This window comes from Chlamydotis macqueenii, chromosome 18 (genome assembly GCF_036417535.1).
Source record: "Chlamydotis macqueenii isolate bChlMac1 chromosome 18, bChlMac1.mat, whole genome shotgun sequence".
Classification (NCBI taxonomy): Eukaryota; Metazoa; Chordata; class Aves; order Otidiformes; family Otididae; genus Chlamydotis; species Chlamydotis macqueenii.
In genome coordinates, this window is record NC_141573.1 from 8,430,172 (window position 1) to 8,448,808 (window position 18,637).

At 44.6% G+C, this 18,637-nt stretch overlaps 1 protein-coding gene across 1 annotated transcript in view; it reads left to right on the forward strand.

Moving 5' to 3' along the window:
• The window catches only part of DNAH9 (dynein axonemal heavy chain 9), a 169,583-nt gene that overhangs the window by 65,481 nt on the left and 85,465 nt on the right, over positions 1–18,637 (forward strand). The window contains exons 42-48 of the mRNA XM_086762087.1: positions 3,848–4,009; positions 4,398–4,594; positions 7,266–7,428; positions 7,701–7,824; positions 9,909–10,051; positions 12,246–12,407; positions 13,320–13,553. Coding sequence (XP_086618213.1) covers positions 3,848–4,009; positions 4,398–4,594; positions 7,266–7,428; positions 7,701–7,824; positions 9,909–10,051; positions 12,246–12,407; positions 13,320–13,553 — 1,185 coding nt within the window. The remainder of the gene's footprint in view (positions 1–3,847; positions 4,010–4,397; positions 4,595–7,265; positions 7,429–7,700; positions 7,825–9,908; positions 10,052–12,245; positions 12,408–13,319; positions 13,554–18,637) is intronic.

An 18,637-nucleotide genomic window follows, 5' to 3' on the forward strand; every position in this document is an offset into this window, starting at 1 on the left:
CAGTGACAGGGTTGTGGATGATGCTTTTTAAAAATATATTCCCTGCTGGCTCACACCAGAGAAAGCCCTGTTGCTGTCTATCTTTCCATCTGAAAGGGTTACCATGGTGTTATGCTCTAAATTATATCTGCCATCTCTGTAAAATAATAATCATCGACTCGGCAGGGTTGTATTTTGCTTTTTATTCACATTTCGCACAAGATTTTCAAGCAGCATGTCACGTTAAGATCTGTGGCAGTTGAGGAAGAACAGCTTCTCTCTCTCCCTGGAAGCAAGATGACAGCGGTGGCTCCGACGTGCCTTGCTCCAGCTGATCTTTGCCTCCATGTGGGTTTTTGCGGCTGGCAGACTTCAGGCTCCTTCACACGGGGAGGGATTTTTGTTTTTGGCTGGAGAGCGGGGACGGCAGCAGCTGTGAGATTGATGCAGGGTCAGCAGCATCTGTGTTTGGTTCCTTGGTCTGGTGCAGGTTTTTGGTGTGACCTAGCCTTGGGCTTGGTTGTGCTGTGGTCACCTCAGCCAGTCTGGTTCCAGAGCTTCTTCCTCCTGTTTTCGTGGGCATGGTAGTGTTAGGTTGATGGTTGGACTTGATGATCTTGGAGGTCTCTTCCAACCTTAAGATTCTATGATTCCTTCTGCTTACTGTCTCTGCTGTTTCTCTTCCCAGCAGAGATCCAGACACCAGCAGCACTATGTGGTGCTGATGGGATGGTTGGAGCCCCTCATCCATGCGTCCTCCCTGATGAGTGTATTTTAAAATTGGTACAATAGCTTTATCTCAAACTGCTGCGGCTGCTCCAGGAGCCCCAAGAGTGACGTCAGGAAGGAGAAGAGCAGGGTGCTCAGTCCAACTGCAGGACAGTGACAAAGGAGTCACTACACTGCACAAGTTACTATTATTTGAAATGCTAGTTAGACTGAAAAGAAAGAGAAAAAGTAATTAATTTTTCTTTTTTATGCCTAGGAGTCTTTCTGTTCTGTCACCTGATCACCCTGTCCATGGGAGCATATTCACTCTCCCTTCCCCGGTGCCGGGGAAGCTGTGTGCTGTATGTCCTGGTGCTTCCCTCCGCTCGCCGGGTTGCCCGTAGCAGCGCTAGCAGGGAGCCAGCCTGCTGGCAGTGAGCCTTGCAGGAGGCAAAGTTTAAGAAGTGGAAATCATTATCAACCTAGCAAGCCTGGTGTCCAGGATTCACATTACATTGCTTCAGACATTGATTTCTGGGCTTGTGTTATAGCTTTGCAAGTTTTACCAGAATGACTTGAATGTTTCTGGTGCTTTTTAATTTTGGGTTTTTTTTTTGTTGCGGTTTTTTTTTTTTTTTTAAACCCAAAGATTTAGCTTCCCTTTACGTGTAGGTTTTATTGTGTTGTAGGTAGCAATATGCAAAGTCTTTGTCTTTCCATGTTTGTCCTGTATGTGTAGAGAGGCCTCTTCTGTTTGGATTTTAACTCTGTGCAATATATTTCCATGCGGAGATGAAGTATGCGTTCCTTCCGGATATGCCTCTAAGAGCATGTTAGGACATAAAAAGAAAAAAAAAATTCAGATGTCTCTCCCCACTGGGCCATCTAACCGTTTGACTTTAAGTATCTTCTTTGGTGAGCTACTCTATCACCAAAAATCATTTAGCCGTGTGATGTAGGACTTACTGATACTGTGGGCAGTACCAGAGCTGTGCATCTCGCTATAGAAAAGTGAGTGATCCTTTTATGTGTGAGTGGCTTCAAATGAAATCTACAGCACTGGAACTTACAGGTGAAGGAAATGGTATTGCGTGGAAGCTGGTCTTGCATGGAAAGTTTCTGAGATTTCGGGAGGGACCAGTGGTTGTGTGGGTGAATACAACTCAAGAGAGCTGGCTGGAGCGTGTGGCTGTTCTAGATGGTTTTTGGAGACTGTTCCTGGTCAGAGGACAGTGATAACGCAGTGTTTGAGGTAATGCTGTAGGCTAAGATTCATTACTGGAGACACGGTGGGAATTGTCCTGTCCTGGGCCAGGGCTACTAACTGCCCAGACATGCTGATGTTGTAAAATGCGAGCTGACCAATACTTATCACTGTTTGTGGAGCTCTGATGGGCAGAAGAAGTATCTCCTGGACTTCTGTCAGCCCAGCTGTGGCGGGTGCAGAGCACATGAGATCCTGCTAGGAGGGGACACACTCCCTGCCAGGCTGACAGGGTCATGGATGTTCTTTGCTCTCCTCCTTTTCATGGAGATCATGGGGAAAAAAACAAGCAACAGGCTGAGGTCAGGTCCTGCCTTGTCATAACCGCGACAGCCCGTCTCCGGTGGCACGTTGATGTGTGACGACAACACGGCGGACAAGTCTTGCTGGGATGATTAGCATATTCCCCATTTCCTTGCCAAATATGCATCATCTCCTGGGGTGATTATTAAGCTGCTGAGGAGCCTGTCACTCAGAATTACCAGGTAATAAATCCTCATCTGATGAGTCTTGGCCGGAGGGTGGCAGTTCCCCCGCAGCCCGGCAGTGATCCTTTCGCACCCCGATGGGCACAGCTGCTCCTCACAGCAAAGGCCTCTTCTGCTTTTTGCTATTTTATCGTTGATATGATGATATTTGATATCATTGTCTAGAGAAGCCTCGGTGTGCCAGAGAGGGCTTCCTAACCAGCTTCTGGCCTTTCTGGCAAGGAGGAGAAGCTGAGAAATTTGGCCAAAATGCAACCTTGAGGAGTCAACAGCCAGATAGATAAAACTTGCATTGATGTGGCAAAGGGCAAGGGATTATCTGTTTTGTTTTTTTGGTTTTTTTTTTTTGTTTTTTGTTTTTTGGTTTTTTTTTTAAATTGTTGGTACCACATCCATCACAGATGCCGTGATGGATGGAGTCATGCATGCTTCGTGCATCCCGGCCATAGCATAGACACTACGATATCTCCTGGAAGCCTAACCTCAACTCTTTGGGGATTCAGCTGGTTGTGTTCATGGAAGAGCCTGGTGGCTCTGCTGAGAAGAGGATTGGGTTTGCAAAGTGAGAAAAGGGAAGATGTTGAGGTGTTAAGTTAATAAACTGATGGCAAATATGCAAAATGTGGATTTTCTTCCTTCTGAGGTAGCCTTACATGTGCTTGCATCAAGAAAACAACAACTTTTGTGGCTTGGGATGCCTTTAGAGTGACTGAGTGATTTTTTTTTTTTTTTTTTTTTAATTATTTTTTTTTAAGATCAATTTTGGACCTGATGTATTTCACCTTCCTCTCTTCAAGTTGTCAGTTCTTCTCACTTCTTTTCCGAAACAAATAAAATAGTAATTTGGCAGCTGTAATGACTAATGTGAAACCCAAACAGTTTGAGCCATGGGCCAGTGAGCTGAGAGGGAGTGCTTTACATTGCTCTTAATACATTTCATATTTTATGTATAAATAATTAGATGTTAGGAATAAAAGCTGTCTGTTTAATTCATGCCATTGAAAACCCTGTGTGCTGCTAATAGGCTTAGTTATAGGCGACACTTCTGAAATATCATTCTTTTATGCATTTTAATAGAGTTCATGGTAAACATACTGTGATAAGCAGACAGCAACTAATATTTCCTGCAGGCAGAATGCACCTAATTAAAATTAATTGATTTAAAAAAAAAAAACAATCATCACCACTAAAATTTCCAAACTGTTTTTTTTCTTCTTGACAAAGCACCCATGGCGTGGTGTTGGGATACGAAAAGCTGCGTGTCTGGGGCGATGCCTGACTCCGCATGCTCTTTGCTGCGGACATCAAGTCAACCAGCCCAGCCAGGCTGCCCTGGGGATGCTGTCTGGAGTATCAAAATGAGTAGAGGGTCAAGATGGGGTGTTCTGACTGCCTCTGCTCTCCGTAGGGCCTTCTGTTCTCCACCCCTGAATGTCTGAAGCAACCTCACGACCTCGTGAAACTCTATCTGCATGAGTCAAACCGGGTGTACCGGGATAAGATGGTTGAAGAAAAGGATTATGGAACCTTTGATAAAATCCAGCTGGAGATGGTGAAGAAATTTTATGACGTAAGTGTTGAGGTTCATTATTCTGGGCTGCCAATGTTGTGATTTGGGTAAATGACGCGCTCTGTGAGGGCACTGGGGAGAGGAGATTTGGGCTCAGTGAATTAATTTAATTCCTTTATTTAAGCATTTTGAGTTTCATGTGGCAAAAGCAGATGAAGGGTCAGATCCCCCACCTCGATGGGAGTAAACTGAAATGCAGGCACAAATCCTTAGTGCTTTCCATTTTTCCAAAATATCTTTCAAAGGAAAGCTCTAGATCTGCTAAAAAGCCGTTTGCTGGAACACCATACTGTACTTGGAAAGATGGCATAGAGCTGCAGTGTTTTTTCCCATACTTCTTATATAACTTCTTTTTTTTTTTTTTTAATTTTTTTTTTTTTTTTTACAGGACATTGAGGAAACTTTAGAGCAGACCAAGCGGATGAATGTTTATTGCCATTTTGCTAAAGGTATCGGTGAACCCAGCTACAGACCGGTTCCAACCTGGGAGGAGTTGAACAAGATCCTTGTGGAATCCTTGGATGGCTACAATGAAGTCAACGCTGCCATGAACCTGGTGCTCTTTGAGGATGCCATGTGCCATGTGTAAGGGGATTTTATGGTTTTTATGGTCTTGTCATAGCGTTTATCTCGGCTGATTGCTTCCATGGAGTTTCCTGCTGGGTGTAGGTATCTGGAATTATGGCTGATGGAGCTGGAGGTGTGCAGAAGCTTCATCCGCTGATGTGGTGTGTCCAGCACAAATACTGTGGTGTGTCCAGCTTCTCTAGCTGCTGTTTGGAGGGCACTTCTGAAACTGTGAGGACGCCTAGGGCTGTCAGATGGAGGGACTACATGCTGGTGGTTATTTTAAAGTCTGGTTGGCGTTATGATGTCTTTGGCCCTTGATGTTCTCCATATGGCATGAACATTTATTGTACGTGACAATGCTCAAGTGCGTTATTGTCTTCACTTGACAGCCAGCTGCAGAACTAGTTATACTGGGATTTCCCTAAATGCTTTTGCAACTGGTTTAGAGCCATGTTTGCACAGGTTCTTAGTGGGATTTTTTGCATATGTATAAAGAGAGATTATGTGCATTCAGGCTACTAGTTTAAATGGATTGAGGCATTTAAACTGCTTTGATCCATTGAAAATCCTGCTTGCATTTGGGTACTTGGAGGTCCAGATGGATTCCCTTTGGAAACTGGAGATGTGGGACTATATAAAAAAAGCAAGTCTGCAGCTCATAGTTGTGAAGCTGTTTACATGCTTGTGGTGTAGATGGTGAGGTACCTTCAGCTTTCAAATACCATTTAAATGCTTGTTGGGAATCCCAGCAAAGACAGACTTATTTCTGTGTGCTAAGATGCAGATCTGGCCTTAGATCACTTCGGAAGATGGACCTGCCCTGTGAATCACAGTTTTAACTGATTTTGTGTGAAAACGTTGTGTCAAGAGGTGCGGATTTCTGACTCTGAGCCGGGAGGAAGGGGCTGTCCTGTTGCGCACCAGTGTGTGATTTCACTTCTTGCTGGACCTGGCAGCCTCATGTGGTCACTGTCATGCAAAGTAAAAAAAAAAAAAAAAAAAAAATATATATATATATATACACACACACACACATATATATATATGCTACTCCTTTTAATGAGGTGTTAATCATTTCTGTTCTGAGAGCTCAACAACCTGCTACTTTTACAGTACAGTGTGCCAGCTACGCTGGAGCACATTTTCCCTTAGAATATGGGCGTTGACTCCTTTGCATTAATGAGTTACATGCAACCTGATGTCTGTGGGCATTTCTGCTTCCATTGCTTGCAGGAAGCTGACAGTAATGTTAATCTTGTGGTCTTTTTACACTTTACATAAACTGGGACAAAACCTGGCGCTATCCCTCCGGTTAATATTGTGAATTATCAGGAGCACGAGGTTTGAGTATTTAGCGTGAGTTTCACTAGAGCTGAGGGAATTTCATTCATTGCATTTGGAAAATGCATTTTGGTGAAATACACAACTTATTCCATCTCAAACAGCTTATTGAGTATCAGCTTGAATTTGGTGAAAATATTCAGTTGTGGGGAAAAAGAAAAGAAAAAAAATAAGAAGGGGAAAAAGTGAAAAGAATTAAAAAAAAAAAAAAAAAAAAAAGGAAAAGTGAAGGACTTAAAGGACTTATTTTACATAAGGAAGTGGGAGATACCTATCTCAATCACCTCCTAATCCAGGACTCAGCGTGCACATTCACAAAGCAGCAGCCCCGGAGCACACACCAAGGGCAGAGACCACGCTGTCGTCTTCGGGGAGAGCTGACCTAGAGAACGGAACCTAGGAATGCTGAAGCTCTCCGCACGGATTGCATTGATTTTCTGGGTATCATTTCACAATGGGTGGGAGTCTGTGCATAGATCATAAGATACTTCAGTTGTAATAATGCTGTACAATATTTCTTGCAGTCTTATTTGAAAAATTAATTGGATTAATCTGGGAAAATGCTCAGGTAAGTGAGCTGAATATAGGAAATGGTGTGAAGAGGGGAATGGCACTGGTGTTTAAGGCACAGGACAGTGAGGTTTTCAGAGGCGGGATCCTCTGTACCTCCCTTACGTGAGGTTTTCACGTGTGAGGATGTCAGCAATTGCTTAAAGAGAGTAAATTGGAGGCAGGCGGAGTTCACCGACCCTCAGACAGGAGAGGTGAACAGATCTGGGACATAACAGCAAATTCATTTTTAAGAGTGAGAAATCTCGCTAGTAAGTAGTGGTGGTTCGGATAAATAAGAAACATGGACTGCATTTTCCAGGTTTTATTCCATTTTAAACATATATGAATATGCTTTATGCTCACAACTCTTCACCTGGACATGAATCCCAAATGCTTTGTGAAGAGAAACCTTTACTGGGGCGGTGTGTTAGAGCCTTGAATTTTGTTCTCAGCTTTTGCACGTGGATGTTATGTGTTTCTTCCCTTGTCCTCCCTGCAAAGATGTCCAGGCCTTCATCTTAAAATAGTTGTGTCCAACAGGACTTGGCAGGTGGAAAAAAAAAAAATTGGACACAGTCTGAACTGCTACCAAACTATTTTTTTTCATCAGCTATGTCCTTTTTATAGATCTCGGCAGAGACAGGGTTGATTGCCAACATGTCTCTTAGATTGACATTTCTCATCCAATTCAGAATACAATTTCTTAGTGAATAAAATATGTATTGAAAAGCACCAAGCAGAGAAATAGAAAAATACTCTTATTAATGAGAGATTTTTTTATGCTTCAATTTAGTTGTCGCATCAACCGTATCCTGGAGTCCCCCAGAGGAAACGCTCTTCTGGTTGGCGTGGGCGGAAGCGGCAAGCAGAGCCTGACCAGGCTGGCAGCCTTCATTAGCTCTCTGGAGGTTTTCCAGATCACTTTGAGGAAAGGCTATGGGATCCCTGACCTGAAGGTAGGTGGTTTTTAAGGCTGAGGTGCAGGGGTAGGAAATAAAAAGTAGAACTTGCCCTGAAAACTTTGTGCTTCTTCAAGAAACCATAAAGGACCAGAAAAGTTATATTTGATGAGTTTTTCTAATTAAACCAAGGTGTAGTAATTAGCTCATCTGTGAGGTGCCCGTTGCAGCACATATTCTGAAATATCCTCCTTGTAGATGTGGTACCTAGCCCATGCTTTGCAGAACAGAGGTGCAATCCCTAAATTCACTTGCTTTTCAATCTCCAGGCAGACCTGGCAAACCAGTACCTCAAAGCTGGGGTGAAGAACATAGGCACTGTGTTCCTCATGACTGATGCACAAGTGGCAGACGAGCAGTTCTTGGTGCTGGTGAATGACTTGTTAGCATCAGGTACGTGTCTTATTGCTTTTATTTCTCCTCTCCCTCTTTGAAATGTAGATTCACTTATGGTAGCATCTGTAGCTCTAGAATATATAGAAGGGCAATACGTGAATTAAGCCAGAAGATATGTGGGTTAAGCTCTAGAGTAAAAGCAGTGCTAAGGTCTCCTTGGTGAGGATGTACTCCATATGTACTCCATCATCTGGTAGACTTTTTGTTTTGTTTTGTTTTTTTCCCTCTTTCTCTGATGCCTTCTACCCAATTTTAGCATGCTTTCATGGTATACCATACATGGAAGTTAAGTGATGTGTCTGTTGTGATACTGCAACTGAGGACAGAGCCAAAAGAGTGTTATCGACAGAGAAAGAGCTTAACCTATGGATCCCGTGCATCTGCACTCTAGTTGCCTAATAAAATAAAGTTGTTCCTGGCTACAATATTTGACTGGAGTATCTGCAAGTTGGTGGAAGATGCAAAACCACCAGATGACCATGTCTGTGTGCGTCAACTAGCTGCTTATCCTATTGCAGTCCTTTTCCTCTTTGTTCTTCCAGATGCGTTTAGGTTTTTGAGTTGTTGCTTTCCCAAACAATTGCAGAACAGCCAGTCTGCATGCAGATGCTCTGTTTCCCTGCAGAACATGGCACAACCACGTGTGGGTAAGCACTCCTGTGCCAGGTGCACTGCACTACAGTGCATGTGAGAGTGTGGAGCTGTGTCACCATGACCACACCAGGTGACCCAGAGTGGGCATTTGCCTATGACTCCATGGTAAATTACTGCTACTAACCCTAACTGTGTGCCATTTGTTGCCTTATTTCTGAGTCAGGAGTGTGAAGACATCAGCTGGTTCAGGTGACCTCCATGGATGGTGGGGGATGGAGAGCTGGCGGCACAGGGGAGCGATAGTTTGTGAGTTACTCCAGAGCTGACATATGTGGCTGTAAATTGGCCAGATGGTTTGAGCAGCAAACAAGCCCTGCTTGTGATGAATTTGTAAGCTGGAGAGGGGTGTTGTGGAGGGTGGTGAGTAACTCGCACCACCTCTTATGCGTGATGTAGATGACTCAAGGTGAAGTTCGGCAGTGTCCTGCAGCAAGGGATGGGTAGAGCAGCCTGGCTTTGAGACGTCCAGGTCACCTTACGTTGCTTTTGAATGGTGTTATGTTTTTCTGAGGTTGCTATGGGGGGAAGTGGGGACAAATCAGAGGTCCTCACTCAGGGTCCGGGGAGGCAGCTCAGAATTGCAGCTGGACTGAGGAAGGGACCGCGCAGGGACCGTGATTTCCCATGACATGAGCTGGTGCTGACTGATGGGGCTGGCTGCACTCTGCTCTCTGTGTGCTTGTTTTTCTTACTTGTTTCTCTTCCTGTCATCACCTAAGAAGCTAGAACAAAATACGTATTTTAATCTTTCTTATAAATGAGCAGATTCCTGATTAGTGTATTTTCCAAAGTGATTAGTGCTCATATTGACAGTGTCTCGCTCAGTAGCGATGATTTCAAACAAATCAGAAGACAGAAAGGAAGTGAATAGGTGATAAATTAAGGAACCATTAAAAAATATTTGGTTGGGTACGTTTTTGGCAATCAGTTACATAACTATTAACTTCTAAAAGTTTTTAAAAAATTCTTAACTTTTAAAATGTTTTAGTGCTCTGGGAGTTACTTAACCGCTTCTGGAAATGTTGTTGAACAGATGTAGAAACTGTACATGTAACTAAATAATTTGTGAAACTGAAATGGTTTTGTTATTGTATTTATCATATTAGATATTTGATTTTTTTTTTTTTGTAATCTCATTAGTACAGTAGATCAGAAAAAAATTGACTTTTTGTAGTTGGGCTCTATTCTGTGTTTGTTTACCTTGTGCTTTTAGAAGAAAGTCTGCTCTCACAGATGTTTATTTTTCAGCAGAACGACCTTCTGTGCCGCTTTTCTGTTGCTGGACCCCATGGCCACCTGGCACAATGATTTTTTTCTGAAGGAAGTGGCTTCTGTGAGCCTCTGAAGAGGGAGGCAGCCACTTCACTTTGCTCTAAGACTGCAACAAAATTGAGGCCAGTAAACCAAAATGTGCTCCCTTCTCTTAGGGGAAATCCCTGATCTCTTCACCGACGATGAAGTTGAAAACATCGTCAACAGCGTGAGGAATGAAGTCAAAGGGCGGGGGCTGGTGGACTCCAGAGAGACTTGCTGGAAGTTTTTTATAGAGCGTGTTCGACGACAGCTGAAGGTGAGACAGGCTGGGGGAGTTTGTGTCCTCACCGTTGACCTTGGAGCAGGGGCACGGGGTGGAGAAGTGTTGGGCTACCTTGTAGGGAGATCGCACTACAGCCTGAAGTGCTTTTCTGCCTGTTTGCGGTATGAACTGAGATTCTCTCAGCAAGTAGTACTAAGGAGTAGGAAATGCTGTCTGTCTGTCATCGGTTCTTGGCTTTAGAAAGAACTATGGGAGTTGAAAATTTTCTCTTTCAAGAGCAGAGCAGGACCAGCCTCTCCATTTTCAAAGCCATACACAGGGGTTTAACTGGGATGCACCAGGACTAGGTCTTGCTGCTTGGAAAAGTTGCACAGGGGATCAGTCTTCGTGTTGCTGATAATCCATAGCCAGAAGAATTAAAAAAACCATAATTTAAAAAACAGACTACTGGGAACTGAATGGGACACAACTTTCTTACAGAGTTTCTTCCACTGCAGCCCATATTTCAGCATAGAGAGGCCTTATAAAAATGTCCTAAGATCCCAAAACAGTTTCAGGACTCCCCAGGTATGCCCAGGACATGGAGAAAGTTAGAAGTTAGACTCTTCCAGAAGGTATTTACCCATCTCCAAGACTGTGCAGTGCTGTGGTCCCAGAGCAGGGAGGTAGAGTGGGCAATGAGTGAAGACTTGATCTTTGCTTGATAAAAGCATATCCTCCTCCTTGCTCACTGCTTGGTTTGTGTTGGTGGGACACATTCAGTGGGGCAGGGTGGCCTGATCCCTTTTTGATCTAGGTAGCTACGTGTTTAGGATGGGGAACAGCTGGAGAGTTGATTTTTGAGGGAAAATTTGGAGACCATGCCACAGTAGAGCTGTCCAAGGAGAGGGAATCCAGTCCTTCTCCCTCTCCCAGTGTAGAAGGGAATTTCCAATGAGTGCTGATGCTGTTTAGTAGCTCTTCTGGCACCTTGGATATCTTCTGCTGTCCCTCCCTAGATGTATTCCCGTTAGCTAATGAGGTACGCTGGAAAGGCAGCATAAATGTGATTTACTTGAGGCCGATCCTTTTCCTTGTCTGCCCTTCTCCTTAACGGCGTGTTAGAGCAGATGGATGGGGTCAGCCAGGAAGTGCTGTTTATTCTTCCCAGCGTTTTGTGACAGCATCACGCGCTGTGCAGAGAGCTGATTGGATCCGTCGCTGGTCCAGGGCACGCTGGACGTCTGGGAATAGTGCAGGAGCACTTGGCCCAAAGGAGCGTGAGCACCAACCCACCCTCTGCCTCAGGGTCTTGAGAGAGAGGAGTGTAGGTGCGGAAGAGGGCTTTTGTACGTGTACTTGTCCTGACTTTACACCCTGGGTGAGGAATTTCCTTCTGGAAAAGGGAGAGCTTGTGCCTTCCTGAGAGGCAGGAGGATGAGGGAGGGGTGCTGGAAGAAGGAGGAAGGAGAAATGGAGAAATGGTGCTGAGCAGGGAAGTAACAGCCCCTTGACCAGGCCCCAGAGGAACGTGAAGAGAGATTTCCGAGAGATCCACAGACGCTGCACAATTTGCTGCCTCTCAGAAACTTTTAGCAGCTGTTGGACTGAAATAAAAGCCTGAAAAGCAAAGGACCTGCTGTGCAAAAATGCAATGAGCAGGGAAAGCTTATTCACAAATGCTTTTATTTCTGTTCTGCTTTGTTTCGAGATTTAAAAAAATTCCTCATTCTGATAAAAGCAGATTTTGAGTTTGAGCCACTTCAACCCTTTTCAATGCTGGCTTTTGACGAAACAATCCAGGCAGGCCTGTGGTCCTGCCAGGAGAATTTAGATCCATTCACTTTAATTCCTAGTTGCACCGCTTGAATCTGGGTCCCAGTTCCCTGCTGGGTGACGCTTTGTGTCACTGCTAAAGCAGGGAAGAGCGATTGTGTTAAACCTGACTGCAGCCTTGACAGCATGCCAGGCTTCTGCTTTTGACCATAGCAGTGCTGAACACCACTGCGTGTCTTTATTGTTGAGAAAAAATATGTTTACTGCTAGATTATGCCTTTTCCAGGCATTTCCATTCCTTTTGCTGGCCTGAAGAGCAAGGGCTCGAAGATTGAGGTTGCTGTACCTTCACTGGTCACGTCAGGTCTTCCTTTGGAAGTGGCCGGAAGAGCCCAACCTGGGCTGCGCAGCTGGAGCCCGAGGCCTGTTCCCGGCTGTGTCTTCTCACCTTCTCCTTCCCTGGACTTTACAGGTTGCGCTGTGTTTTTCACCCGTTGGTAGCAAGCTGCGTGTCCGCAGTAGGAGGTTCCCCGCCATCGTCAGCTGCACAGCTATAGACTGGTTCCAGGAGTGGCCGCGGGAGGCCCTTGAGTCTGTCAGCCTCCGCTTTCTGCGAGAGACGGAGAGTGTGGAGGTGAGCACCTCACCCACCAACATCTTGGGGTGGCTGAGCCATGCTTGGGTTTGAGTTCCTCTACGGGGTGCAGGCGCTGGCCACCCTTGGCCACATGCTGATGGCAGCCAGATGTGACCTCGTCCCTCCCTTCAGTGCAAGCAATGCCTTACACAATGAGGACAATACTGCAGAGAGGGTTTCCTCACCTTAATTGCCCTCCAGCACTTACCCGGGACGTCTAGGTGACTGCTTGGAGAGGAATTGCTGGTAGTTTTTCAGAGAGGGGCATGGAAATACAACCACAGGCACCACGCTCGTGTGTGTACCCTGACAGTATGGCCAGGGAAGTGGCTGTTTTGCTAGCAAGAGAGGCAGCTTACAAATCGGTGCAGAAAAGAACCCGATGCCTATGATTATTGCAGGGAACATAGGCTTCTGTCTCCCACGTGCGTGTCTGAGCGACTGTAATTCTCAAGGGCAAAAATATGTCAAGTTCTCATTGATGACAGCCTGCTCCTAGACTAAAAGAGATTCCGTTCTGTTTATTTAGCTTTTCTGAGCAGGATTTTGGAAGAATAAATTCTACAACGTTTCTTTTTATGAGTGTGCACTTTCCCCATTTGTACAGGAGAAAAGTCCAAATTTATACTTAAAAGGCTGTTATTTTATAGAGCTGAAAGCTAGAAAAATTGCTTGGAATAAGATAAAGCATGAGATAAAAAGATATAAAAAGAGGTATAAAGTACACGAGCAAAGTTATTTCAGAGATAACAAATGAAAAGGAATCAACTTAGATGTTGCACCCTGGATTTTGGTGCAGCAGAATAAAAAGTTAATAAATTCCTTTATATATGGCACAAGTCTGTGCTGTATATAGTTGTTCTGTTTTAAAAAAAATATTTTCTCCTTGTATTCTCATCGTACCTTTAGGATTCAGTGAAAGATTCAATAAGCAAATTCATGGCCTATGTCCACACAAGCGTCAACGAGATATCTCGATTGTATCTGAGCAACGAGCGACGATACAACTACACCACTCCGAAGTCGTTCCTTGAGCAAATCAAACTCTATCAGAATTTGCTGCTGAAAAAGGGCAAGGACTTGAAAGCAAAAATGGAGCGGCTAGAGAATGGCCTGGAGAAGCTCAACAGTACGTCTGCACAGGTAAGCAGAACCTCTGGGGCTGACAGCCGATGGGTTTTCCTTGTTCCTCTGTTAGGGATGTCTCTGCATCCTGGTTCAAAGGAGAACTTTACAGGCTGAAGCTGTGCAGTGTATAAAATCTCTGCTAGACCTTGGTTCTAGTCTGACTTGAACTGGTTCCTCAAGGAGCAGAAGTTATGTTCTGTACTGGAAAAAAGGGAAGAGATGTGTGTCCAGTCTCTGGCTGTTTGGGTGGTGCTAATCCCAAATGAAAAATCTCAGTAAGTAAAATGAGATGGCCATCCAGTTGGCTGTGTACATCTTTTAATGATTATATTTCAGCTGTGGTGACAAAATAGCTTATAAAACACAGGAAGATCAGAGATTTTTGGAATTGCATCCAGGAAATCTACAATGACTTCAGCAGGAATCCTCTCTTTCAAACTAAACAGAGCATCCTTTTAAAATAAGGCTGATGTTCATTTTTCCTTGCATTATGCTGTCTGTCTTTAAGCAAAACTAATGTGTATGTGAAGTGTAGATTAGGTGTCCCAAAATAACCCTAAAGAGCAGCGCTGACACTCTTCTGTGCTAGAGACTAGATGTTGTTCTGAGTATTCCACAAACCTCTCTGTAGTGACTCAAGCTGCCCTTCAGAGCTTTGCTATCTACATCTGTTGCTAATTTTATATTCTATTAACTCTTACAAACTATCACTTACAAGCTTCTACTGTGGTAAGTGGGCCTCTCCTGAAGCTGCTCCAAAGAAATGCAGGGAGTTGGTGTGATTGAAAGACTAGTAGGTTTAACCTCTTCCATATATATGCTCTGGATAATGCTGGTGGCATAAATCACGTCTGTCACGCTCGATAGGATACATGCCTTGCTGGAGGGTGATGTATGAGCTTTATTAGTGCCTCTCAACTCTGCTAGTCTACATCTTGCCTCAAACGGTTGCTTTCTTCACAGTGCAGGGCAGGTCTTTGAGGACACGGGAGGGGAGCGGGCGTGTTTCATGTCCCCTTTGCAGGTTTTAGCATCTCCTTTGTAAGGATGCAGCTGAGGCTGGACAGCCAGTAGGAGAGGACCTATCACAAATGACGCCAACCAGAGCAATGGGTTTGTGCCGTCATTGCAAAGCAGACCTTACATCTGCCTTTACCTATGGAAGCAAATAATTTTGCTGACCCGTGGGGTGCTGCTGTTTTTGATGATGCCCCAGTGATGGACAAGATGGGTTAGGTCTATTTTTTAAGGGGAGCAACTAATATGAAACTAACCTTTTAAGAGGAAACAAGTCCCTGTAGTGTCAGTCAACCAATTCTATGTTCTTCAGGTGTATCTTCATATGGATGTTATGTTGGCAAGAGTTCTCTGTTGACCCACAAAATAGGTGCTGAGCTATGGTGGAGGACTGGGGAGGAAGATAGGAAGGCATTGGTTTTCCTGTTGGAAGAAGGGTAAAAGAATGCAAAGTTCATATCTGGTTGGAGTATGGCTGGGGCGAGAAATGCCTGTTTGTGCAGTTGATTAAGATGCAGAGCAGCGAGGACAAATATGTCAAATCTGAATCTAAAATTAGCACTGGGGGCCTAAAATTAAACACCTGAATTATCAGTTGTGCGCAATAGTCAAAACTGCTGTTGATTTGAAAACAGTGTGTGGATATTTAGCAGAATTGGAAATCATACTGGAACGTTCAGTTGTGAATGTGGATTTAAAAGTCTGAACTTTACATTCACCCATGGAAGCGATTGGTCTTCATGCTGAGGAAGTGACAAGTCTTCTGCCTCACTCAGGTGTGTCATCTCCAGGTTGTGTTCATGGTGCTTGGAAGCAATATGCAGTGGGTTTTGGTTGTGTGGGTTTTTTTAATTGTTTTTTTTTTTCCTCTTTTTTCTTCTTTTTTTCTCTTTTTTTTTTTTTCTTTTTTTTAAATTTTTTTAATTTTTTTTATTTTTTATTTTTATTTTATTTCAAAGCAAAGGAGGAGGGTATTGATACCTGGGTGTGACCTGGTTGTGCCTTAGGTCTTGAAGACTAGTGCTTCCATTGTCAGCATTCTCCAGATTCCTGCTGCTTGGATGCTGTGACAAGTTAATTATGAGTTTTTGTGTTTCTATAGACTGTTCAATGTGACTTCAGCATGAGGGGGCTGTTGTGCAAGTAGTTGCAGGGTATTTTGGTATTTTTTGACTTATCCATTCCAGTTTCAAAATAACCTCTCCCTCTCCTTGTACTCTTCTCCCCTCCATACTTGCTCTTTTTTGTTTGGTTGGTTGGTTTTGGGGTTTTTTTTTTTGTCTGTTTGTTTGAGATTTGGACATCTTAATACTGTTGACCAACTTTTCTTCTAAAGAAATGTTTTCCAGTAGCGAACATGCCTAACCACCTTTCCTTGCAGACAATGACTGTCCTCCGTACTCAGAAAAGCAGAAGCCGGCTTCCAGTTATTAGGACATAATAGACTTGAGATGATGTGTGAGATGAGTCATTTGTTTTTCAGAGTGATGTTTGCTATGAAGAGGTCAGCACTCCGTTCAGAGCCTGTTGCTGAGTAATTTTTAGGATGACTTCTGTTAATATTGTATCACTGGATTGAAGTCTTGCTTGCTCTGTCAATTAATCGCTGATCTTTGTGGTGTATTCTGTGTTCTTGAAAAAAGACAGGGACAATCAGATAAAATGAGTCTTCAGGGAGCCTCCTCTCCAGGTTTTCTGTTTTTTAACAGTTGTTCTTATGCTGTCCTGGTGGTAGGCAAGCACTTCTTCCTTCCACGTTGGAGTCACAGTGCATTACTGCTGAATCTCTCATTTGCTTTGGTCTTTCCCTTTCTACATCACATTACTAATTGCTTATCAAATTGTCCTGGCCTCAGGAAGCTGCTCACAGGTTTTTCACATCTCTTAGCACCCTTTGGAACAAAGCACTGACCCTTTTGTGGCCAACAGTGATATTCCGCATGGTAAGGCACGGGCTGGATCTTCCTGCACACGCCTTGATCTGCTATTGTCCTGCTGTTGCCTATGGGAAGGAGGTTAATAATGTTCCCTTTTCTCTTTGGGCTGACAGTCTACTGTGACTTTCCATGCCACCTCAGTCTCTCTTTGTCCTGTTATTCTCTTGTAGTTCTTGTTTTCTCCTGCTTATCAGCTACATGTTGCCCACAAGGCATCTGCTTGCATTGGTGTTGGCAGACGCTGGAAAAGTCAGTGGTGGTTTCTCACCTCCCCTGGATGTGTCAGTGACTTTTCTGTGGTGTGTCTGGATGGTAATTCCTAAAGCACATGTGTGTGACTGCTCCACAGCATGGTATGGCCCACAGTGCTGGCAAGAACCTAGCAGGACAAGTCACTGACTCCACTGTTAGCTGTGAGAGCTCATCTCTTTGAAAAGGTGTGAATCTCCAATCCTGTGCTCCTGTTTTGGACATAAAACAGTCTCTTCCTGCTCCACCACATGGATCTGGTTCTCTTTGTCTTTTTTTTAGCAACTCCCTTTGGCCCTGGTGGCCCTATGTCCATGCCTGAGTCCAGTGTCAGGTGCCCCTGCTGCATGCATGCATCCCCCATGCCTTTTAGTGCCTTTGTGAGCAATGTCTTGCAGACTGACGGGTTTCTAGAACTCAAACTTTCCCTCACATTGAGAGTTCCTGGCTTCCTTTAAACTGAAGCATAGTGGGTTGACGTTGGTTGCATGTCAGGTGCCCAACAAGCTGTTCTGTCCCTCCCTCTTCTCAGGAGAACAGGACAGGGAGAAAATAAGATGGAAAAGAACTCGTGGGTCAAGATAAGGACAGGGAGGACACTCACCAATGACCGTCATGGGCAAAACAGACTTGACTCGGGGAAATTAAATTAATTTATTGCCAATCAAATCAGAATAGGGTAATGAGAAATAAAATCAAATCTTAAAACACCTTCCCCCACCCCTCCCTTCTTCCCAGGCTCGACTTCACTCCCAGTTTCTCTGCCTTCTCCCACCCTGTGGTGCAGGGGCACAAGAAATGGGGGTTGTGGTCAGTTCATCACACATTGTCTCTGCCACTCCTCCTCACACTCCTTCCCTGTTCCAGCATGGGGCCCTTCTCACAGTGGAGAGTCCTTCATGAATTTCCCCAATGTGAAGTTCTTCCCACAGGCTGCAGTTCTTCATTAACTGCTCCAGCGTGGGTCCTTTCCACGTGTCCTTTCCATGGGGTGCAGTCCTTTAGGAATGGACTGCTCCACTGTGAGCCCACTATGGGGTCACAAGTCCTACCAGCAAACCTGCTTCAGCATGTGCTCCTCTCCATGGGGTCACAGGTCCTGCCAGGAGCCTGCTCGGGTGTGGGCTATCCACTGGGTCACATCTTCCTTTGTGTGCACGCTCTGACATGGGGTCCTCGACAGGCTGCAGGTGGATTTCTGCCACAAACAACTTTACTCCCCACCCTTCTTCTTCACTTACCTTCATGCCTGCAGAGTTGTTTCTCTCACATCTTCTCACTCCTTTCTTCCAGCTGCTGTTGTGCAGCAATTTTTTCTCCTTTTTAAATATGTTATCACACAGATGCTGCCACCATCACTGATGGACTCGGCCTTGGCTAACGGCAGGTCCATCTTGGAGCCAGCTGTCATTGGTTCTACCAGACATAGGGAAAGCTTCTAGCAGCTTCTAACAGAAGCCACCCCTGCAGTCCCCCTGCTACAAAAACCTTGCTGTGCAAACCCAGTACATAAGGCCAGATTGGTAGGGCTTCAATTTCCAGAATGTTATCACCTCTTATTTGTCTTCATCAGTCTTCATCCTCTCCATCTGAGCACCAACTCCAAGGAACAGACGTTGTATGACATGACAATATTTTCTTTGCTATTCTCCTTTTGCATCATGGTGTTTTGCGTGTGGTGATGTTGCACTGTGGTGTTACCTGGCGTATGTTTGTGGCCCTGACCAGGAGTGCCATGGAGCCGGCCCAGGAATAACCAGGAACCTGGAAATACACTCAAGGGGTAGTGGATGGCCCTGCTCCTTATCGGAATGGTTTTTAACACTGCTGGTTTCCATAGGGTGGACTGGGAGTGGGAGAGTGCAAGGAGGGAGACTGTGACTGTAGGAGAAGTTC